At 46.1% G+C, this 25,602-nt stretch overlaps 1 protein-coding gene across 5 annotated transcripts in view; it reads right to left on the bottom strand.

Moving 5' to 3' along the window:
* The window catches only part of NEBL (nebulette), a 673,305-nt gene that overhangs the window by 58,002 nt on the left and 589,701 nt on the right, over positions 1–25,602 (bottom strand). For 4 of the 5 annotated variants that reach the window (XM_029588726.1, XM_029588729.1, XM_029588727.1 and 1 more), the window contains 2 exons: positions 3,364–3,456; positions 2,027–2,119 (listed from right to left, as the gene is read on the bottom strand). The exons of the other annotated variant lie outside the window; for it this stretch is intronic. In XM_029588726.1, coding sequence (XP_029444586.1) covers positions 2,027–2,119; positions 3,364–3,456 — 186 coding nt within the window. The remainder of the gene's footprint in view (positions 1–2,026; positions 2,120–3,363; positions 3,457–25,602) is intronic. 5 annotated transcript variants of the gene reach the window in all.

Raw genomic sequence — 25,602 nt, 5'->3', positions numbered from 1 at the left:
GGAGCATGAGAGATCATTCTGAGTGAGAAGTGGGGGGGAGTATACAGAAGGGGGGCCGATGCAATTATCAGCTCGTAGAAAGCAGGCGCTTAACACTTACTGCTCACTTTCTTAACGCACGCCCAACCACCTCTCCCCAGGGACCTGATGTTATATGAAAATGACCTGCCATGCTAAAAAAGACATGCTAGGGAAAACTGTGCGCCCCTAGCATGTTCTTGACATTGGGTGTCTAGGAGACATGGCTGGGCACCCATATGCATGCCTGACCTGCCCTAAGCTCCCTCCCCCATGGTCTAGCCCAAAAGACCAAGCGGTCCAGGTCAGATCCAGGGGGTTCCGTACCTGAATGGAGGTCCTTAGGAAAGTCCTTGAAAACTTCAAATCTTCTCCCTCCTGCAGACTGTGAACCCCTGCCAGATATCCTCCTCCGATACAGCCGTTCACGATTGGTCCTTTTCACTGACATTTGTCAGACAAAGGACCAATCCCCTTTCAGGACAGCCTTGGAGGTGTTCAGACCATTTTTTAAAACAATTTCTTTTTTACCTATCTCATTTTTGTTCCTCCAACTTAATATCGCCATGATATTAAGTCGGAGGAAGTACAGAAAAGCAGTATTTTCTGCTTTTCTGTACAACTTTTTGGGATGCTCTGGCAGGCGTTAATTTCTGAGCACAAAAATGTGCATATTTGATGCACTTTTTTTTGCATTGGTTTGGGAGTGCATAACCAATAGCCTCATTCACATGCATTTGCTATTAGTTTCCTGGCTCGTTGGTCACAAGTTGTGGAGGCGCTAATCCCCTTATTGCATAAGGGGATTAGGTTGCGCCTACACAACCCCCATCCAACTGCAGGTTAAACAGTGCGCTCGGCTGAGCACACTCTATTGCATCGGCCCCAAGGCAAGCTGAATGCATGCCCGCCTTGCTCCCTCCCAGCATGGACACTCACATACTCCCGCCCTAGAGGAATGCAAGGAGGAAGGGAAGAGGCAAGAGGATCACAATTGCAAATGCATCAAAGCTTTGGGGAAGCAGAGAAACTCAAGCCAAGATGGTGGAGGGGAATGTCTATCAGCAATCAGCATAAGCCAAATCTGTGGAGAGGCTGCCCAGTGGGGGAGGAGCAATTTTGAAATGGGAAAGTAGCAGCTGGGATTGTGCTTCTGCTGCACCTACTTAAGTGGCAGGTGGTGCAATATTGGGAGACTCTAGGTGGTTGCCTGCCTAGGTGTGAGCTGGGTTCAGCCTCACTGAAAGAGGGCAGCCTAGCTGGAGACCTGGGCAAGCCCAAATCACAGAGCAGAAGAGACAGCTTGGTTAGTCCTTTGTGGGGGCATGAATCAGGAGAGAGGAAACTACCCAGCTGGTACCATGGAACACAGGGGGCAAAGAGGGATTCAGCTTGGGTATTTGAATAAGCTGGTCTATGCTATACATAAAAGCTGTAGCCCTTGTTTTTCCACTAAATATCTTGTGGTAATTTTGGTATTATATATTTGGTAAGTGATTCGGATGGTGGACAGCTGTATTAAAGACATGAGCAAGGTGATCCCAAGATAGGTCACAACTGCCCCTGTTAGTACTTCTCAACATCAGCCCTGCAGTGATAATTGCCAGTGAAATGGTATGAAAAGCTTATACCATACAATTAGAGACTTTTGGACTAATAAAGGCAGATTTGAAAATAATCATCCTCAGCTTTGGAAGCCACAGTCACTTTTCATGTTTTAAAATGTGGCTATTAATGAATAAATCAAGTGCATGATAAAAGAAAGTTATACATAAGAAAGTTGAAGGCCATGTGATTAAACACACATCAAACAGATTACACATCTTAGAAATACCGTGACATTGCCAGACTAGAACTTGAAAACACCATAAAAGAAAGCAAAGAATAAACTCAGACTGGGAGCTGACTGATCGTTGGACTCATTGCATGGAGTTTCTATAGCTAGATCCACTCTGCTCAGGTCTGAGTTCAGGATGTATGTAAAATATAAATAATTAAAGCAGCTTGCCATGCTTAGGTTTTCTTGATTCTTCTTGACTCTTTCCATTTCAGGGGTGACACTCACAGGAGTAGCCTTGCACAGCTGCTCTTTGTAATGAACCTAGTGATCAAATACAACATAGCAATCATTATAGAATTTACAATGACTCTTAATATACAAGAAATTGTTCTAAAAAGCTTAATTTGTTCACAGGATTGCTTATTTTCATGGGGGCCAATATAATAAGCTGCGGTAGACCTGCCAGGGGTTTTTTTGCGCGTGATATTACGTGCATTTTCCTGTGCTAATCTTACGCGTGTATGTAATAATGCGGTTAGCATGGAAAAAATGCACGCACAAACCTGCTCAAAAAGCCGCAGCTGGTTTAGCGCAAGCCCATGTTAATGTCATGCAAAGGAGGCAATTAACTATTCATGGGCAATGCAGAGTGTGGGGTTTTTTAGCGCCTGGATCAGGGCAGGAGTTAAGTGGAAGTGCTTGTCTGGAGGATTAAAAATTAAGCAGAAGAAGGCCAGAAGAGAGGTTGGAGACAGAGCAGGCACATGTCAGGAATGCTTCTGTACCCCCTTCCAAATCTCTGCTGCATTTCCCCCGCTCACCAACATCCACCATTACAGTTCCCACGCGCTCGGTGAGGGATCATGGAGGGGTTAGACATTGCTCTATCCACTTTCAGCCCCACTCCCGGCCCACTCCCCAGTTTATTGCACAGGGCCTTCAGCACATGTTGCAGTGCACATATTTGCATGAATATTTGTTTTGTGCAGATTTTCTGCATGTTTCTCATGTGCATGCCGTCCCCTTATTACATCCAATGGAGGCGCCTGCTTTTAACACTCATGGTAAAAAAAAATATGTGCTAATAGATATCGCCAATTTCACCATGGTTCTTATTACATTGGCCTCATAGTCTAACATACTGGAAGAGAACAACTTGCCCTCCTCAGAATGACTAAAAATGCACATGTTTACGCAGAATGGGTACATTTTTAGCTCGGGGAGGAAAGAGGCAATTCCGGGTGTGTGTTTAACTCAGGGAGGAAAAGATCACATTTAAATTTTATTTTGTAACTTACAAGTGGTTTTACCCAGCAGCATCTGCCCACAGAAATGGCAGGTGCAAACGTACACAGTCACTTTATAGACAATTCTCAACCCAGATGGCTTCTCTTTATGTGTGCTTCTATCTTGCAACAGCTCAGGCTATTTGTACATATACCCACACCCCTACTAATATAGATTCTCACCACTACAGAAAAGCATAAGCTACAGATTGATAAAAGACATTTTATACTAAGAACTTAAACAAAAAAAAGAAAAATGCAAAAGTAATAGGATCCCACATTACTAATATTCTTCTGGTTTTCTTTAATTCTTTTTAGTTCTGGGGGGTCTGAAATGCACGTTGCCTGCCCAATTTCTTCTTTATATTTAACCTGTACAAAATGAAGAAAAACAGAATCAGTATCCACTTTGGATAAAAAGAAAAAGAACATCAATTAATTAAAATGAGACGAAACAATCATCTACTGTACAATTAACAACTATTCCCAGTCATTCCTCTAACATTAGCATTACAATCCCCAGCAATATATATTTTTCTTAGGCACCTTCTTCTCGACCTCCAGTATTGTGATATTAATAATGAATATGACAATATTAAGTGAAATTCAGATTTGTTTTATATGCAACATTGTAATATTCTTCTCATTATTATTATCGATATGTTCCATGTAAACCGCCTCCCCGGCGATAGTTATCTCTGTTAAATGTGAACCGGAGTGATATGTATTGTATACAGGAACATCCGGTATATAAAAACCAAAAATAAATAAATAAATAAATAAATTATTCTTTTGTTGTGGGCAAGCATCACAACACTCTTGCAGTAACCACACATGCTCTCTTCCCCCTCCCCCTCCCCCTCCCCCTGCCAGCATTTATATATTTCATCTTTTTATTCAAGCACTCTTCCCGGACCTGTATTATATATATATATATATATATATACATGTGCCCTCCTGTTTCAACATTTCAACCCATCCTTCACATATTAATAAACTTAAGCATTAACACACACAGGATACACAAGTTTTAAAAAAAAAACCCCAAAACATTATTGAAAAAGAAAACTTCTGCTCTTCCTGGCAGAGTGGCAGTGCCTCGATTCCTCCCTGGGGGAAGGTGGTTTGCAAGCCCTGTCCAGCTTCTGGAGATCTCCTACTCCTCCTCCCACTCCCACTGTGCCCAGAGATGGAGGAAGAGCATGTTAAAGTGAGGAACAGAAATAAGGAGAGAGCCACTCAGGATGCCTCACAGACCATTCAGAAAGCAGCAGGTGTAATGCGGGAGGCATTTCTTCTCCTTTAGAGCAAACCACAGAGGAAGCATGACTGAAGGGGCTGCTGGGTATTCAGAGAAAAAGAGGAACAGTGGGAAGATACTCGGATAACAGCTACTCTAAGAAGCATGAATATACAGAAAAGAGAGAGGTCACAGAATGCAATCGAGAAAGACACAGTCCAGCAACAGGACAGATGCTACCCAGGGAGCACAGGAAAAGCACAGAAAGGAAGCAATGCCACAGCACACAAACACGGCAGAGAAGTGCAGGCGGGTGCAGACACTCTGGAAAAGTTAAACTGATTGACATACACAAGAAGACAAACGAAAAAAAGCAGCTGCCTGCCACACCAGCATGGCACCCAGAGGCAGACACTGCTTGAAAAAACACCTGCATACAGTACACATACACAATGGGATGTATAAAGGCAGAATTCTCTCTATCATGGAATGACTTCTGGTGATGCAGGGTAGGTGATATAGTGATGACACTTTTGTATGTAACAGATGAGGCTTCAGTGCCCAATGCCCCCAGTCTTGTTGGCCTGTGCTGATATGTGAAATGAGGATTGCATAGAAAGTCTGTTAAAAAAAAAATGTACGTGGCTACCATCCTGTGAGTGCTCTCCCATCATGGGCAAGGAAGCTGTGAGTGAAAGATGGAGAATACAGATTGTGTTGATGAGAAAAAGTGACATATTTTTAACATATGGACAAATGTTGGTCTTGCATGCCAGCAGATCCTTATGTCCTGCCACTTGCTAAGGTTTGGTTTTTTTTAATCTGACTGCAATAAGCTATTTTTTTCCATGTGAGAAAATGCTGTAGGTTATCTAATTGAATCCTATTGAGTTGGAGACAAATTATTATTGAGGCAGGCAGAATGTAAATGTAGAAAGACAATTTAATTCAGATAAAAATACCTACCAGCCCTCGATGAGAACATAAAGAAACTTAATTGATAGGCCTTTTTGGCTCTATATCACTCAAAAGATTCAGGCTTCATTTAATTGATCACAGGAACAATTTGCATTATTCAAGGGTTTACTGGAGAAACCTTTGAGCAAAACCCCCAGATGTGAAATTGATTGTGAAGAAGTAAAGAAATTGGTTTCTTGACTTCTGAAACTAAAAATTCTTCATAAATCTCTTTGTACTGAAGAGAGTGAAGGATCAGAAGTTCTAGCCAATTCTTATATCATAGCCTGGGACAATTTCCAATCAGGTTCTAAAACTGAGGTAACTACAGAAATCTCTTGAATGAAGTCTTCTCACTGTACATGGGGTCCCTGTCCAATCTGAGTGGTAAGAACCATTAAAGACTTGCTGGTAAAGATTTTAAACAGAAATGTCAGTGCTTCTTTAACATAGTGCATTTGTCCTTGCAAAGATAGTGGACCCTTGCCTAGTAGGCAAACCTACTAGGTGCAAGCCGACACAGGAAATCATGCCTTGCTTTGGGACAAGACTAGAGCTTCACCTATACCATCCCCATTCCCACAGGTTGAGACTTTGAGTTCAAAGGGCCGGCAGGAATTAGGCAAAGGTCCCCTATACAGGTTGTATAGGGTAAGAGAGTCTGGGACTAAGCCTGAGTTCCAGGCAGGTAGCAATCAGAGAGACCCCAGACACAGGCCTAGGATCGGGGCAGGCAGCAAGCAAGCACAGCCTGGTTTCCTTAGGAATGGTCAGAGGCAGGCGGCAGGCAAGAGGGTAGTCCAGGTCCAAGCAGAGGTCAAATCCAAGAAGTCAGGTAAAAGCAGGATGAAGGCAAGAAGGACAGATTGAAGAGGCCGTACAGGATAGGAAGCTGGACAAGACAAAGCAGGCTAGACAAAGCAAGAACGAAGAAGGCTGGATAAGGCACACACGGCAACAAGCACTGCACTAGGCAAGAGGACCTGTTTCTTGAGCAACGCTAGGGAGCACAGCCGGGGCTTATATACCCTGCCACATGACATCATTACTGCGTGCCCGCTCTTCCAATTCCCATGGCAGGGCCTATTAATAACACCGCGCCATGCACGTGAGCAAAGAGGTCCTGCAGAGGTGGGTTATGGTGGCGACTTTGCAGAATTGGCAGCCTGGTGAGTGCGGCCATTCAAGGAACAACCCTGCAACTGGCCAAAACTTTACAGTTCTGCTTTCCTAAAGATAAATGTTCTCTCGGTTCTAACACCCCCCCCCCCCCCCCACCACCACAACCACCTTCTTTGGATACCTTTATATTGGGAAATCATCATCCCATCTCAAATCTCCCTTTCTGTGGGAAGTTGAATAAGCAGATAGTTCAACTTCAGGACTTCCTAGAGAATCATGAAGTCCTCAACACTTTCCAGTGCAGATTTCACAGGGGTCACGGCATTATTGGACTCGGGCCGGAGGGAGAGTAATCTTATTGATCCGCTTAAACATTTTATTAGCCTAAAACACAATGAATCATCTCATTATGCTGAACTGCCTATAAAGCTTTGGTATCAGTGCTTCCATTCTTACGTGGTTTGGAACATTTTTGGCAGGCTGTTTCCAACAATTAAGAGTGGGTGATAAACATTCTAATTAGAAACCTCTCAATTCTGGAGCTCTCCAAGGTTCAGCACTTTCTTCAGTTCTATTGAATATCTATCTTCAACCTATACAGAAATTGCTCTCTGCCTCTGGTGTGAAATATAGGCTGCCCCTGCCTTTGCAGCTCAATAAAGAATCAGTTTTGTCTTTCATTACTGATTGTGTTCAGGTTGTTAATGCCTGTATGTGGAAGAATAAACATGCCCTTAATTTAAAGGAAACTGAGACTCTATGGATCAGTTGCAGCCTTGCTTCTAGTGCATCAGACCAACTTAATCTAAGATAGCAGTGAGCAAACATTTTTGTGCTGGGGCCACATTACAAGTTATTCAAGCCAATGCAATATGGGTGCTCAAAAAACGGGTGCTCATGATTGAGCGCCTGTTTTCCTATCACAAGCCCATCCTCCTCTCCCGGGCGTGCGATGCAGTAGAAAAATGAACTGCTGGATTAAAAAGGAGGCACTAGGAGAAATTGTGCAGCCCTAGCGCATTCTCGGCACAAGGCACCCAGGAGACGTGCTGTGCACGGGTTAGGAAAAAGGATGCTCACTTTTAGAAGCATCCATTTTCCTAACTTGTGCACAGTCGCCAGTTAGGAAACTGGACGCTCATTAATTGGGCATCCATTTTCCTAAACTGAGCACTGGCAAGACATTTTATTATTTATTTTTTTTTTCCTTTCTCCTTTTTTTCGGTTCCTCTGACTTAATATCGCCAAGATATTAAGTCAGAGGAACTAGAGAAAAGCTGTATTTTCTGCACATTTATTTTTTACATAAATGGGTAATAGCTAATAGCCTCATCAAAATGAATTAACACGTGATGAGATTATTAACTACGCACTGGTTTGGATGCATGTTTTGGAAGCGCCGATCCCCTTATTGCATAAGGGATTATGGACGTATGGCCAAAATGTACGCCAACCGGGGGTTAACTAGTGTACTAGCCTGAGCTAGAGATGTGCAGAGGGATGCCATACTTTGCATTCGGGATTCAGATTCGTCGGGGGGGGGGGGGGGTGGTGGCGGATATGTTGCATTCGGCCATATGGCGCCCCAATTCGTTAATACGTCCATTTTGATTCGTTCCCCCACTAAAATTAAATAGAAACATAGAAACATAGAAATGATGGCAGAAGAAGACCAAACGGCCCATCCAGTCTGCCCAGCAAGCTTTACACATTTTTTTCTCATACTTATCTGTTTCTCTTAGCTCTTTGGTTCTATTTCCCTTCCACCCCCCACCATTAATGTAGAGAGCAGTGATGGAGCTGCATCCAAGTGAAATATCAAGCTTGATTAGGTAGGGGTAGTAACCGCCGCAATAAGCAAGCTACACCCATGCTTATTTGTTTTACCCAGACTATGTTATTCAGCCCTTATTGGTTGTTTTTCTTCTCCCCTGCCGTTGAAGCAGGGAGCTATGCTGGATATGCGTGAAGTATCAGTTTTTCTTCTCCCCTGCCGTTGAAGCAGAGAGCTATGCTGGATATGCGTGAAGTATCAGTTTTTCTTCTCCCCTGCCGTTGAAGCAGAGAGCTATGCTGGATATGCATTGAAAGTGAAGTATCAGGCTTATCTGGTTTGGGGTAGTAACCGCCGTAACAAGCCAGCTACTCCCCGCTTTGTGAGTGCAAATCCTTTTTTCCACATTTCCTCTTGCTGTTGAAGCTTAGAGCGATGTTGGAGTCACAGTAACCATGTGTATGTTTATTGAATAAGGGTATTATCTCCAGGCAGTAGCCATCATTCTGGCGAGCCACCCACTCTTCATTGACGGCCTCTTGACTTTATGGATCCACAGTGTTTATCCCACGCCCCTTTGAAGTCCTTCACAGTTCTGGTCTTCACCACTTCCTCCAGAAGGGCATTCCAGGCATCCACCACCCTCTCCGTGAAGAAATACTTCCTGACATTGGTTCTGAATCTTCCTCCCTGGAGCTTCAAATTGTGACCCCTGGTTCTGCTGATTTTTTTCCTATTAATTAACTACAACCCCCCACCCTCCTGACCCCCCCCCCCCCGCAAGACATACCAAAACTCCCTGGTGGTCCAGCAGGGGGTCCGGGAGCCATCCCCTGGACTCACACCCTCGGTGCTGGTTTCAAAATGGCGCCGATAGCCTTTGACCTACTATGTCACAGGGGCTACCGGTGCCATTGGTCAGCCCCTGTCACATGGCCATCGGCACCTACCATGTGACAGGACCACCAGGGAGTTTTGGTAAGTCTTGGGGGGAGGCAGGAGGGTGGGGGGTTTGTTTAAATTGGTTTCTTTAGGCGGCCGAATAATTTGGCGAGGATTCGTGTATTCGTGGGGAATCGCGATATGTTTCGCTTCCCCACGAATACAACGAATATGGCCACATCTGTTGCGGATTGCCAATACGTAGGGACCGAATGCACACCCCTAGCCTGAGCACACGGTATTGCATTGGCCTGAATGAGCAAAATGAGGGCTAGAGTTCAGGTGTGGCATGGCAGGGCAGGACAGGGCAGGGTGCGGCGAGTCCTCAACACAGCAATCAAATCTCTGCCACTTGCTGCAGGCTTTTCAGCATCCAGCAGGCTTAAGCACCATAATTTTTCCCTCTCAGTCACTCAACCTCCATCAACCTCTTCCCTTCCCTCTGTCATTCACCCCCTCACTTCCACTCACCCATTTCCCTTGCTTCATTACCCTTCCCTCTCAGTCACTCACCCCTCATTCCCACTCACCCCTCAGTCACTCCCTCCCATTGATTCCCTTCATTTACCTCCCCTTCCCTCTCACTCACTCACTGTTACTCCCAGTAACTGCACTAACCACATCCTGTTGCCAGAGGATGTGGTTAGTGCAGTTAGTGTAGCTGGGTTTAAAAAAGATTTGGATAAGTTCTTGGAGGAGAAGTCCATTAATGGCTATTAATCAATTTTACTTAGGGAATAACCACTACTATTAATTGCATCAGTAGCATGGGATCTTCTTAGTGTTTGGGTAATTGCCAGGTTCTTCTGGCCTGGTTTGGCCTCTGTTGGAAACAGGATGCTGGGCTTGATGGACCCTTGGTCTGACCCAGCATGGCAATTTCTTATGTTCTTATGTTCTTAGTCCCCTGACACTCACCCTCCCACTCAATCCCCTTCCCTCTCAGTTATTAACCACCTCACTCCCACTCACCCTCTTCTGTTTCTCATTCTCACCCCTTCCCTTTCAGTCACTGCCTCTCCATCCCTCCCACCCACTCACTCACTCATTTCATTCCCTGACACTCACCATCTCCCTCTCAGTCACTCACCCTCTCCTTCCCAGGGTCAGTGCAAGGGTATTGGGCACCCTAGGTGAACCTTATGCCTTACGCCTGCCCCTTACCCCCTTTGGTCCAGGCCCCAGCTCCAGCCCTGCCCTCATTCACTCAGACCCCCTCTCTTACATTTAATTTCACCCTTACACAGACTCCCTCCTTTTCTCTCACTAATACCATTGCTCTCTAGTACACACACAATCCCTCTCTCTCACTCACACACACACAAAAACAGAGGTGCTGCTCACGGCCCGCCAGTCTCTACTCCTCTCGGCCATGTTCATAGCCCCACATAGTTGCTTTTTGCCGCCCCTAATGGCTGGCACTCTAGACAACCACCTAGTTCACCTATTAGGATGCACCAGCCCTACTCCTTCGCACTCATTCATGTCCCTTCCATTTCATTCATTCATCATCCTCACCACTTTCCCTTCCTTCTCTCTCTGTCTCTTCCCACAATTCTATCTCTGTCCCTTCCTTTACTCCCCTATTACTCACCACTCCTCCTCACAGCGTCCAGGTTCTCTCCTTGCTGGCAGAGGGTGGAAACCATCAGCACCAACAAATGGGCTCTTTCCTCTCTGGTAGAGGTGGTAACTCTACCAGCACCGATGAATGGGATCTCTCCTCACTGGAGGGGGGGGGGGGGGGTGGAAACCCCAACCAGTGCCACTGAATGGGTTTCTCCTCACTGGCAAGGGGTGAGAACCCAGGCAACTTGGTGACTCCTTGCTGGCTGGGGGTGGCAATCCCATCAGCCAGCATTAAAACACACTGATGCTCTGAACTCCCTGCTCAAGCATCGAGCATCATCAAAGGTGATAACTTGGCCTTTGATAATTATGTCAGGTAGGCATGTCAAAGCACTGGCTGGCCGCACATAATGGAGAGTGTCCAAATGATACTCTGGCTGTAATAAAAACCTTTAAGGCCGGATTTGGCCCGCAGGCCATAGTTTGCCCACCACTGATCTAGGAGATGTAATTTTGTCTGAGGCAAGAAACTTGAAAATCATTCTTGATCCTAAACTCACCATAAAAGCACACATCAAGGCTGTTGCTAGAGCTGCCTTTTACAGATTGAAAATTGTAAGACGACCGAAGTATTTACTTCAGTTATATGATCGCAGATCTGTTTTGCAAGCATTATTGCTGACTAGAATTGATTATTTTAATTCCATCTATATATGCCTTACTAATTTGTTAATTTGAGTATTACAATTTATTCAAAATTCTGCTGCCTGCATCCTTGCTGGATAATGCTACTGCACTCATATCATGCCAATACCGAGAGACCTCTAAGGGCTCCCCAATGCCTGAAGAATAAAATTCAAAATCCCTATTTTGGTCTTCAAGTTCTTAAAAGGACATGGTCCTAGCTACCTAAACATAAGACATACCATGGTGAGTCAGACCAATGAGTCCACCCAGCCCAGCATCCTGTCTTCCACAGTGGCCAACTCTGGATCACTGGGAAGTACCGGGCAAATCCCAAAGAGTAGCCTTCCATCGAGGGCCCCCTCCCGCTGCCTGAAGACAACACTGCCAATCACCTGCAGCAGACGAGGAGCACAGGAGCCCCAGGAGTCGGTCAGGCAGGAACCTCTCTCTGCTCATCACCTCATTACCTGGCACAGACCCAGGGCTAGACCAGTCATAGAGAAGTGAGGCCAGGGTGAGAGCTGCCTGCTTCCTGACCATCACTACTGCCCGAGGGCTCCCTCCCTCCTCATCTCTGCCTTACCTCCAGCAGGGAATGCATAACCATTTGTGCTCCACCATGGTGGACTTCTCTACATTGTCCTCCACTGATTGTCCCCAGAAACCCACTCCTCTGACCCGCTCTTGGAGGTACTTAGGTGATATCTTGAAAGTGACACTGATTAATTTCTCCACTGGGAGCACCATCCATCTACAACCACCATTCACTCCCCAAAACAGCATCTTCCACCATTCAACACTCCCATTCATCACCTAATCACCTGAACTTAACCCCATCCCCAATCAAAATAATTACAGGCTGGGGGCAAATACTCCCCTCAATACACTCCAAACACCCACAGACAAACAACAATTAGATCCATGCACATCTATCCTACAAAAGGGATGTGCAAGGAAAAAAAAATGTTTTTGTTTTGTTTTCGGGAGGCTTTTTTCAGGTGTGGAATGCTTGATTCATTTCATTCGTGTGAAAAAAATGAATCAAACAATAACCCCCCCCCCCCCCACACACACACACACACAAGAAAACAGCCAAAAAGTAAAAACTAGGCCCCCCTCCCACCCTCCCGGAAAAATGCCGGGCCTAGGATCCATCCTGAACATCACTTACCGGTCTGGTGGGGATTTGCCAGCTAGGACTAGCTGAAGCCTCGGATTTGCATAGGCCAAAATTATGGTAGTTCCCCGCAGCCTCGGTCTACTCAAGGCTAATGCCTCGACCTAGGCTGAAGCCCAGACCCAGGCCTGATTCTGTGGCACAGTCTGGAGGCCAGCTCCCGATGCCGGGACTTCGGCCTCGACCCAGGACTGATGTTGTGACCCGACCCGGAGGCCGTATATTGATACCTGGGCCTTGTCCTACAGGGCTTGGACCCAGGGCTGACAATGCAACCCAACCCCGAGGCCAGGTCTCAATGCCTGGGCCTTGACCTAGGCTGGATCCCAAGCCCAGGCCCAATGCCAGGTCCTGATACTGGGGCCTTGGCCTGGACCCAGGCCTGATACCGCAACCAGATCCAGAGACCAAATCCCAACTATTGGGCCTGGCCTTGAGTGGAGCTGGAGCCCAAGCCTGACACTGCGACCCAACCTGGAGGCCAGGACCCGATGCCAGGGCCTTGGCCTGGACACAGGTCTGATGCCATGACCAAATTCTGAGGCCAGGTCCTCACGCCAGGGCCTTGGCCTTGGCCTGGACTCAGGCACAATACTGTGTCCAGACTTGGAGGCTAGATCCTGACTCCTGGGCTCAGTTTAGGGCTCGAGCCCAGGCCCAATGCCGTGACCCCCACCCGGAGGCCAGTTCCTGATGTTGGGTACTCAGCCTGGACCCAGACCCGACCCTGTGACCCAATCTGGAGGCTGGGTCCCGACATCGGGGCCTAGGCCTGGAATGAGGCCCATGAATACAGGACCCAACCTGAAGGCCAGTTCCCTCATTCACCCAAGTGGACAGTGCCATTTGGCTTTGAAGAGTTGAAGAAAGAAGAGGACCCAAGAAGAGGAGCTCCTAGGCCTGTGCTCTAAGGCTTGGGCCTGACCTTGAGCCAAGCCCCAGGTGTAGAGACCCGGCCTAGACCAAGGACCCGGCATTGGTCTAGGCCTTTGTCTGATTATTCAACGGATCAGGGGGTCTCGGCCGAGGCTCTTTCATTGGCCCGTGCTTCTACTGAGACCCCAGTGTCATGTTCAGGCCTAGGCCATGGCTCTTGCTATGGGCCTGGGCCTATGCCCTTGTTGAGGCCTCAGCGTTGTGCTCAGACATAGGGCACAGCCCTTGCTTTGGGCCTCGGCCTATACCCTAGACAAAAGCCATGGCTTCAGGCCTAGACCTAGGCCCAAAGCATTAGTTTAAAATTAAACAAACAAATTAGCCTTATTCATTGCGTTTTGAACTTTTGTTTTAAATGAATGTACATCCCTATTGTCCAAGAGAAACATAATACTCAAAAAACAAAGACTCAAGCTGAAATACACCCCACAGGCTCCTGCTCCTAGATAACAGATCTATCCACAAAAGCCTAAAACTATTACACAATTTACTCACAGACCACTCAGCAAACATCATGTGCCTAACAGAAACCTGGGCACATGAAGCTAACTCCCCCAGTTCCTTCAAATCTGCCCTCAAAGTTACTCCTACACCCACTCTCCATGCTAAAGCAGGTACGGCGGGGTTGGGGATAGCAATACTCTTCAAATAAACCCTTCACTTAACCCACACTCCCATCAGGGAAGTAGACAGAATTAAAACCATGCTACTGCAGTTGACACCCTTCTTAAATGGGTTCTCTTCTTGGTTTACTGTCCATCATGATGCAACAAACATAACATCCAGGAGTTTCTAACAATAACGTCCAAAATAATACTTGAGCACCGCAGAACATTGAATTTGGGAGACTTCAACATACATGTCGACAACTCAAACTCAGCAACTAATGAACACATCCTATCCTCACTGAAAGTTCTAGATTTTTCTGAGCTCGTCAATGAGCTAACTAATGAAGGAGGCCACAACCTTGATCTAGTATTTGCTCTATGGACACTCCTCCAAGACGTATCAAATTCACTCAAACTACCTTGCTATCATTGATAAATCACTGCCTCATACACCTTGTGATGCTAGTATGCCCAACCAAAACACTAGGAAAGCGAGCATTCTCAAAGCTGGTCAGACCAACTGCTCACCTGAACTCTGAAAACTTCCTACATACCCTTCAATAATTGGAAAAGAACAACCCTATAAAGATTACCACTGCTGACTTGGTAATCTCAACCTCCACTCTATTCAATTCACAGAACTTCAAAATGAAGAAAACCATGGATGAGCTTGCCCCAATGAAGATAACTAAAATTCCAAAATTCATCTTTTGGTATGCTTTGGAATTGATAGAATTAAAACAAATAGGAAGAAGATTAGAGCACCACTGGTGGAAATCAAAATCACAAGCAGACAGAGATAATAGTAGAAGGCAACCATGAAAGCAAAAAATCTCTACTTTTCAAAAACAATTAACCAAACCAAAAATTCACCAAGAGAACTTTTCCACACAGTTAACAAGCTCCCAGGAGTCACCACACCTTTACTTCCTTTCCCAAACGTGGATATCTACTGCAATAAACTGGCCAAATTTTTTACCAATAAGATTAACAGCATCAGATCTCAACTAGATATCAGCACATAGACTACCCATAGAAGACTCAGCCAACCATACCATCTCATTCCCTCATATTCTTCTGTCCCCTGCTTCTAAAAGAAGTGGAGTCCCTCCTTGTAGACCTCAATCAAAACTTGTCTGGTTGACCCTTTCCCATCATGCCTCATCAAACAGGCCAAATCTGGACTTCTCACCCACCACTAGACCATCATTTACACCTCACTATCTGAAGGATACCTACCTAAATGCCTAAGGAAAGTTTTGGTAAGACCCACACTTAAGAAACCAAACATTGACCCAAACAATCTCAGCAACATCTGATCAGTCTCAAATCTTCCTTTCCTCAGAAAAATCATTGAAAAAATGGTTCTACTACAATTAACGACTACAAATTACAAATCACTTGGAACCATTCCAATCTGGCTTCAGATCTTACTACAGCATAGAAACAGCACAAACATGCCTTATAAATCAGCTACATCTATATCTAGAATTGGGACCACAGGGTCTCCTAATGTTTTTCTACTTCTCAGCGCCATTCAACACTGTAGACCAGTGGTGGCCAACCTGTGGCTCGGGAGCCACATATGGCTTTTTCATGTGCAAAATGTGACTCTTGTGCTCCTGTCCCATGGCGATTGAGCACTACTGCAGAAGACAGGAAGGGAAGAGATGGAGCAGGGAGTACATACAGCAGAAAAAAGTAGAGATTTATTGTATTTATTTTTATTCATTTAAGTGTTTTTATATACCGGGATACGTTGGGAACATCATCCCGTTTTACAGGTAACTAAAAACAGCAAGGAGCTTTACAGAGAACAAGTAACAAACTGAAACAATAGATATAGCAATGGGAGGGGAAATTAAGAGGAAATACGAAGTGTAAGTATGATACATAAAAAGGGGCATATTGACTTGAAAGGATATGCATAACATATTGGATAGGGGCATATTGGCTTGAAATATGTACAGGGGGTACAGGAAATTAATAGGGAATACGGAGTATAAGTATGATGCATAAAATAGGGGAACATTGGCGTGAAAGGATATTCATGACACATTGGAAGGGGGCATATTGGCTTGGGATATTTACGGGGTGGTACAGGAGGGGTTTATAGAAGGGTGTAGGAGAGGTAAAAGGGGGGTATTAGGTGTATATCTGTTTAAAGAGCCAGGTCTTGAGGTTCTGTTTGTATCTTTTTTGACAAGCTTCTTGACGAAGACTAGGGGGCATTTTGTTCCAGAGGGCGGGCCCGGCGAGAGAAAGGGCATGTTGCCTGGTGGATTCAAGTTTGGACAGTTGGGTGAAGGAGTGTGAAGTGTGGCAAGGTGTTGAGCTCTAGTGGGTCTGTCATGGGTACGGATTTGGAGGTGTTCCTTGAACCAGGGCATGTCATGGTTGTAGATGGCTTTATGGATTAGGGTAAGTGATTTGTACATGATCCGGGAGTTGATTGGTAGCCAGTGTAGGTGCTTAAGGACTGGGGTGATATGGTCCCTTCAGTGGGCGTTAGTGAGGATACGTGCCGCAGAGTTCTGGAGCATCTGTAAGGGCCGAAGGGCATTTTTGGGAGGGCCAAGGAGGAGGGCATTGCAATAATCGAGTATTGATAAAATGGTGGCTTGCAGGACTGTGCGGAAATCGTTAATGTGTAGCAGGGGTTTTAGTTTTTTTAGCGTGTAGAGCTTGAAGAAACCGTCTTTCAGAGTGGAGTTGATGAATTTCGTTAGGTTGTGGTGGTTATCAAGGATGACGCCAAGGCTGCGAACATGTAGTGTGAAAGAGGTGTTTGGGGGGGGTGATTGGGGGGGGTTAATGTTGCTAGGGGGGGGTGAAATGAGGAAAAGCTCCGTTTTGGAGGTGTTAAGTGCAAGGTAATTTTCGGCGAGCAGGGTGCTGATGGTTGAGAGTGCGGCTTCCCATGTTTTCAAGGCTTTGGGAATGGTGTCAGTTACGGGAATGAGGACCTGAACATCATCGGCGTATATGAGCTGTTCCAACTCCTCTTCTCCTATTATCACAGCACTGCTGACTGCAGCAGAAACAGGATGGAGGGGCTGTAGCAAGAAGCAGAGACTTTAATCTTCTCTGCTCTGCCCTACCCTCCAACAGCACTGGAGGACAGGAAGACAAGAAGCAAGGTTGGAGATGACAGAACAGCAAAGAAGAGCCAGTCAGCTCCCTGCTCAGTCCTCCCTATCTTGCCCACACCTCACCCATTGCCTGGAAAAGAGAGCTCTTCTCTGTTCTGCTGTCCAAAAGGAAGAAGATGGAGTGCATCCTGCTCCAGACACAGAAGATCACTGTGTTCCCAGGACTTGGGATTCAGCTAACAGCAGAGGAGAGGAGGGAGTTACCTAGAGCTTCAGTCATGTCAGATTGATTTTGGTGCGGAGAAATTGGGTGAATGGCTGAAAGGGGATGAATGCTTGGGGGGCAGGGTGAGAAATCATGAATATTGTGGTAGATGAGAGATGTTGATGCTTCAGGGAAGAGTGGAGCAAGAGGGGGTGAATGCTTCTGGAGGAATGATATAAAATGGGGTGAATGTTGAGATAGCTAAAGAGGATGAATGCTGGGAAGAGGTAAGGAGGGATTTGAATGCTCGGGTACAACACAAGGAGATACTCAATGCTGTGGGGAAAGGTGAGAAGGAGGTGAATATCATCTTCCTACCCATCTTCCTAAAACCAGCAATACAGATTGGACTGTCTGGCAACTTATTCCTCCCCAAGGTCCATGCTGCCATGTGTTCTGTAGCAAGTGTGAAGAGACCATGGTTAAGGTGGGGAGAACAAAGGGAGGGAGAGAGGGTTGGGATAGCAGATTGCATGGGAGGGTGCTTGCAGTGAAGAGGGCATGAAAAAGCCAGAGATGGGGGCGGTAGAGCATTGCGAGAAAGCCAGAGGGAGGGGGGATGTCTGAAAGAAATCCAGAAGTGGTGATGGAAGATGATAGAGCCAGAAATATCAGGGTGAGAGTGGGGAAGAGACAGTGATGAAGGTATGTGTGAGAGAGCCAGAGGTGGCAAAGAGAGATGATAGTGATGGAGCCAAATTTGGTGAAGGGGGTAGGGGTGAAAATGGGTGACAGAGAGTCTTAAGTATGAGGATGTGGGGGGAGGAGTGGGAAAAATATAGATTGTCAGGTGGTTACTGGTGCTGGGCAAAGTAAGGACAGAGGGGTACTGCAGGTGTTATTTTGAGGCTGCCAAGTCCCTATCATAATTCTTGTGGAGGGTAAGGGATGTTATGCTGCTGATGAGAGAGGAAGAGACAGGTGGGGCCAGGGTGAGAGACAGATATTGGGTAGAGTGTAGGAGAGATGGAGATGCTAGTCAGATTGTGGGGATAGGATAGGGGAATAGAGAGAGGGATAGACTGGTGAAAGGATTGAGATAGACTGGTGAGGATATGATGAGACTGAGAGAGAGAAGTTTGGAACAGGGTGGGGAAATTGAGAGAGATACTGGTAGGGATGAGGGGGAGTCCCTCATCCATGGCATTTGCTGGAAAAAAAGACACACTGGACAAGGATTGCTTTGGCACCCCCCTTCCCCTTTGAGCTTGGATGCTCACAGACTTACAAACTGTTTCAAAAGCACAGTGAGGTATTTATTTATTTATTAAAACACTTATATTCCGCCTATAATGACTATATCATGCTAGGCAGATTACAACAGAATCATGCAACAATAAATCCAAAAAACAGCTAAAAAATAATTTAAAACACTACATAAAAGCTTTTCCAAACAACACTGCTTTTACAGTCTTCCGGAACAATTTAAGATCAGTGAGCTCCCTCAACCCCACTGGTAAACTGATACACAGGACAACAGTTCCAAAAGAAAGTGTCCACGACCTTGTATCTTGCAGTGAAACATCTTTAACTGAAGGAAGATGAAAAAGTTTCTTATCAGCCAACCACAGAGAAACCTGGGAACGTATTCTATAAACAAATATATGAGGAATGTAGGAGGAATGTAGGAGCCATGTTATGAATCGATTTAAACATAAGAACTAAAACCTTAAACTTAACCCGTTGCTCAACAACAGGTCATACCTAGAAGCATTAAATACCAGCCTGACAGCCGAATTCTGGAGAAGTTGTAATACACACAGTCTTTGTTTAGGAATCCCAAAATATAGGGAAGTATCATATTCGAGAACTGTCAAGAGAAATGCCTGAACTAATGTATGGAAACTGGACTGATCAAGAAGAGGTCTATGATGTCTTAACTGTTTCTGTTTAAAGTAACCTGATGAAAGGACCAAGGATATCTCTTTATGCCAGGACAATGAAGAATCAAAATAGAAGCCCTCCAGCAAGGCACCCTGGGTGGCACCCTGGGTGGCACCCTTTTCAATGGCTCTGCTGCTCAAAGGGGTCCCTCTCATCTCTTGAAAACATGAGACTCTTTGGTACTGTACATTCTGATACCTTGGCTCTTGGTAAATGAAAGGTTGTCCATCCCTGCTGTAGACCATGAACTCCTTATCACCCACCTAATGGACCTAGGTTTCTCTGGCTCAAGACTTGGTTGGTTTAAATCCTTCCTCCACAATCATACTCAAACTATCTCCCTTGGACAGACCTCCTCTCACCCATTTTGTCTTCTATGCAGTGTTACGAGCGCGGCCTCCGGCGGCTGTTACGAACCAAGGGTTTGGAGGCCCTTGGCTACAGTCACAAGCTCGGCGGCACGGTCATCTCTAAAGTGGGTGTTGTGAGCCCTTGGGCCATGGCATGAGTCAGGGAGGAGCCCCAAGACACACCGTGGGAGGTGAGCTGGTGTGAGCACGAGTAACAAGGAACTGGACAAGGCTGAAGCGAAGATAAGGAAATAAGGTCTGACCCTCAACCGGACCTGCACGCCCCAGGATGACCAACAATGCAATGTTGATCGATGAACAGTCCTCCGACTGTTCCAAGCCCTTTCGGACCTGCCGCTGGGTATGGCAAGAGGCGGCAGGCCGGACAGAGGACGTGGGCAGATGGAGTCCTTAGAACACAGAAGACTTTGGATGAGGACTGAAGCGAGGACACTGTAGATGAGGACTGAAGCGAGGACACTGTAGAGGAGGGCTGAAGTGAGAATGAAGAGCTGGGTCGAGACTGCAACGCAGCACGCCCTACACAGTCCACCCGCAGGACTGGTTGCGGGCCACGCTGGGCTCGAAGCAAACTCCAGGAGGGATAGTGGAAGCTAATACCGGAACATGATGAAGGAACTGAAGAGGCCTGCAGGACTGGTCGTGGACCACGCCGTACTCAGAGCAGGATCGAACAGAAACTTGACATGGACAGATGCAGGTTGCAATAGGCTCTGAAGACTGGGACAAGACTGAAGCAGTATTTGATTCTCAAGGATTAAAAACAACGGACTGAAGCAGGAAGTCTTCCAGAGGGTTGCACTGCGGAGATGAGGATGGCCTTGTACCGTGAGGCACCCTGCACAGCCCACCCATAGGACTGGTCACGGACCACAAAAGCGGTATGCCAGGAAGGTGGACATCTCGGAAACAAGGCATGGAGGCAGAGATGAAGGCAAGGACATCAGGAACATCGAGACAATAGAAGACCAGAACATCAGGCACCGGGATCACGAAGACATCTGAAGACAGGGACAGAGGACATCAGGAACCTGAAGACATCTGAAGCATGGACAAAGGGCATCAGGAACATGAAGACAACTGAAGACCTGGATGAAAAACATCTGGAATATGGAGACGACTGAAGACCTGACGAAGGACATCTGGAACATGGAGACGAAGCCGTCAAAGCAGAAGAAGACCACGGAGGACCTGGACCGTCAAAAGACACAGACAACTGTGGAACCCTATCTGAAGGCCATGAATGACTAAAGACAAGGCCCTTATACAGGGCTGAAGCAGGAAACTGTCATCAGGTGGGACCAGCAGCACTTCCTGTCACTGGCCCTTTAAATATCCAGAAAAGGTACGCGCTGGCCCCTAAAGAAGGCTGAAGCAGGAAGAGAAGAAGCACCATGGACAGTGGCAGCTGGCCGCGCAGAGAAAACATCGGAGGGAGGAGCAGGCAGGCTTCAGAACGGCCTCCTGCCATCTGACGAGGACCCCAATGATGATGTCGCGGCTCCCTGCCACGGAGGCAGGCCAGCGGCGGCTCCAGACCACACAAGGAACTGGGGGGCGTCGGCAGCGGCACTAAGCCGCGAAGAAGACCGCTGGCTGGCACGACCTCCTGGCCACTTAGGTGAGGAAGCGGCGGCTGCTCAGCAGGGCCAACGCTGCCGAGCAGGGCAGGAACTGCTGCAACCTCTGGGCCTCAGGGGACGGCGGCAGTGGTGGACTGCTGCGAAGAGCACAGGTGTGTGGACGGGCTGCCCGCGGGTCACCGCAGGCAGGACCATAACATGCAGTGTGTCAAAAGGTTCCATTCTATCCCCAGTACTGTTCAACATTTATTTTGCCCCACTTGGCAAACTAATCAGAGATTTCCTAAGAAAAAAAACCGAGAGCCTTTGCTGGATCTGTCACTACCTTCTGGAACTCTTTACCACTGGACATCAAGTTTGCATCTGACCTCCTCACCTTCAGGAAAAGAACTAGAAACCTGGCTATTGAAGCTTTTGGCCCATAGCTGAGGACCTCCTGTCTGTCTTCTTCAACTTAAGCCATTCTGCTCACCGTTCTAGCTCCTCTGAGTCATTGCCCTAAATTCTTCTGGCCACAGACCCCACTATATGTTAAGCTAACTCACTGTATTGCAACTTTAATTAATCTACCTCAACATTTCCCAATTGCACTGTGCTTCAGCCTATATATATTGCTTCCCTCTCCACTTTTATCTATTAATTACATCCTCTGATATTCTTTTACGGTGATACTGACTGCCTCGTCTTTTCCCCCATGTGAGGATGACTGATCTGATTTGGCATTATTGCTATTCTTTATGCCTATTCTTACATGCTTGTTGACATTTTACAGTTGTACTCTATGCACATTCTGTTACTTTATTGTTAGCATGGTCTCCTCTGATGTATTCTATTGCCTTTTGTAACACACTCTGAACTCATCCGCGGAAAGAGCATGAGATAAATAAACAATAATCATGATTTTCATTTTATACATTTGTATCCCACACGAAACATCAAAGAGGAGGACGAAATTTAAAAGGAAGATATTTGCAAGAAAAGAAAATAATGCATGTATTGGCCTAACATAGATAAAGGTATTTACTACTTTTGATCCTCATAGATGTTAATTATGGATTGGTAATATTAATTACTCTCCGTGCATTTAAAAAGGATCTCAGTTGCTCAGGATATTGGAAAGCAAAGGTATCTGTTGCAGATTTTACCATACATTTACAAGGATATTTTAAAATATATGAAAAACCTAGGGCAAGAACTTGAGATCTTAATGCAAGAAATTCACGCCTCCTGTTCTGAGTAACAGGGGCGTAATCTGGGAAGACACGTACTTGTGCCCCCTTAAATTGTAATTCTATATTTTTGAAATAACGTTTCATGGTTTCAGATAGATCTTTTTCTGTGATGAACGATACCATAAGTGTTGCAGTCTCGTAGTACTCCACTGCAGAGTCCTCTAGAAACCTAGTCAAGTTCCCTTCATTAACATTCAACGGCGGAACATTTCTATTTTTATTTGAAATAGACAAAAAATACAATTTATTCACTGGTGGAACTTCTCCTTCTTGAAATTTTAAAGTCTCTACAAAATACTTCTTCAATGTGATATAGGGAAGCTCTCCAATTATTTTTGGAAAGTTCAGGAATCTTAAGTTTAGGAGTCTTGAAAAATTTTCTAAGTTCTCCAATCTCTTTGAAACCAGATTTATATCTTTTATAATCTTCAAGTTGCACTCTTGGTTTTTTTTTAACCTCAGCTTCAACCGTTTTCAGTTTTGGGGTTATTTCACTCAATTGGTTTTCACATTCCTCCAATTTATTCTCTACTACCTCCAAATTATCCTGGAACCCGCCGATCGATTTTACTAGCGCGGCCATAATGTCCCATATTGTTTCCAGAGTAATATCCTCCAACAACAAATTCCATAGTTTAATTATGTGCTACATGAAAATTTGTTTTAAATCTGATACCAATTAGTTTTATTGAGTGTCCCCTAGTCCGTATACTATTTAAAAGGGTAAACAGTTCCCTATTTATCTGTTTGACCCCAGTCATGATTTCATAAACCTCTATCATATCACCTCTCAGTTGACTCCTCTCCAAGCTAAAGAGCCATTGATTGCTCAGCTTTTCTTCCTAAGGAAGCCTCCGTTCTCTTTATCATGTTTGTTGAAAACAGCACTTGAAGAATATGCAGCTTCCTGACCAATATGTAAGTTAGTGAAAGCACATCTTTCGATTTCTTCACTCAGATCCCTATATTTAGTAGGGATGTGAATCGTGTCCTCGATCGTCTTAACGATCGATTTCGGCTGGGAGGGGGAGGGAATCGTATTGTTGCCGTTTGGGGGGTTAAAATATCGTGAAAAATCGTTAAAAATCGTTAAAAATCGAAAAAATCGAAAAAATCGAAAACCGGCACATTAAAACCCCCTAAAAACCCACCCCCGACCCTTTAAATTAAATCCCCCACCCTCCCGAACCCCCCCCCAAATAACTTAAATAACCTGCGGGTCCAGCGGCGGTCCGGAACGGCAGCGGTCCGGAACGGGCTCCTGCTCCTGAATCTTGTCGTCTTCAGCCGGCGCCATTTTCCAAAATGGCGCCGAAAAATGGCGGCGGCCATAGACGAAAAAGATTGGACGGCAGGAGGTCCTTCCGGACCCCCGCTGGACTTTTGGCAAGTCTCGTGGGGGTCAGGAGGCCCCCCACAAGCTGGCCAAAAGTTCCTGGAGGTCCAGCGGGGGTCAGGGAGCGATTTCCCGCCGCGAATCGTTTTCGTACGGAAAATGGCGCCGGCAGGAGATCGACTGCAGGAGGTCGTTCAGCGAGGCGCCGGAACCCTCGCTGAACGACCTCCTGCAGTCGATCTCCTGCCGGCGCCATTTTCCGTACGGAAAATGGCGCCGGCCATACGCGTATGGCCAGCGCCATTTTCCGTACGAAAACGATTCGCGGCGGGAAATCGCTCCCTGACCCCCGCTGGACCTCCAGGAACTTTTGGCCAGCTTGTGGGGGGCCTCCTGACCCCCACGAGACTTGCCAAAAGTCCAGCGGGGGTCCGGAAGGACCTCCTGCCGTCCAATCTTTTTCGTCTATGGCCGCCGCCATTTTTCGGCGCCATTTTGGAAAATGGCGCCGGCTGAAGACGACAAGATTCAGGAGCAGGAGCCCGTTCCGGACCGCTGCCGTTCCGGACCGCCGCTGGACCCGCAGGTTATTTAAGTTATTGGGGGGGGTTCGGGAGGGTGGGGGATTTAATTTAAAGGGTCGGGGGTGGGTTTTAGGGGGTTTTAGTGTGCCGGCTCACGATTCTAACGATTTATAACGATAAATCGTTAGAATCTGTATTGTATTGTGTTCCATAACGGTTTAAGACGATATTAAAATTATCGGACGATAATTTTAATCGTCCTAAAACGATTCACATCCCTAATATTTAGTAAAAGCAAATAAACCTTCTTTTCCTGTAGCTGGCCCTACCTTGTGGAATGCCCTATCACTTGAACTGTGGGCAGGAAATGTATTATCTTGTTTTCTGGGAAAGAGTTAAGTCTCCCTTTTCCTGCAGCATAAATCCTTGCTTTAGTCTGTTAATTTACTTTGATCTATCAGCAATGACAGTACTTTGTGTTTAATGCTGGATCCTTGCAGTCATCCACTGCCTATTTTCCAGACTTTATCTACAATGCAAGGATGTATGTTATCTTAATATGTAAGGGCCGGATTTTCTAAACTACCACAGCTTCCTGAATCCCGGCGCTAATGGCGGAGGGGGGGGCGAAGTGGGGGGGCGGGCCTGCGAAAGCCGGCAGCAATTGCACCACCACAGTGTTATCACTGCCGGCTTTCACACCCAATAGCGCCATCGTAAAAGGCGGTGCTATTGGGCGCGTTACTGGCAGCGATAAGGGTTCCTACCTTTTCGCCTCCAGCGATGTTTCCGCTGCGTCCGCCCCGGTGCCACCCCAACTCCTCCTCTTCCGGTGCCGACGCCGCCCCGACTCCACCCCTATGAAGCTATCACACGCGAAAAGTCCCTTTTCACGTGTGATATCAATAGAAAATGACCCCCTAAATAAGAAAGTATATAAATGAGGTAGTGAGATAATTAAGTATGGGCAAGCATTTTTGGCTTCTTATCCTTCCCTCATGATGACACACCAGCTCTCTCATGTTCAGTGCAGTTTCTCTTCCACAGTTTTATAGGGAACAAATGTTAATGGAGTGACTAGGCATATCGAAAAGGAATAGTGATGCTCATACATAGTATGATGAAGCAACCCATGTATTCTACATCTTGGACCAGGTGGGCACCAGTTGTTTCATTATATGCTCATTATATTACCCAATTCACCACCATTCAATCTCCT

The sequence above is a fragment of the Rhinatrema bivittatum genome, chromosome 2, assembly GCF_901001135.1.
Source record: "Rhinatrema bivittatum chromosome 2, aRhiBiv1.1, whole genome shotgun sequence".
Lineage (NCBI taxonomy): Eukaryota > Metazoa > Chordata > Amphibia > Gymnophiona > Rhinatrematidae > Rhinatrema > Rhinatrema bivittatum.
Note: the sequence above shows the minus strand (reverse complement) of the source record. Positions and strands in the feature narration are given on the sequence as shown.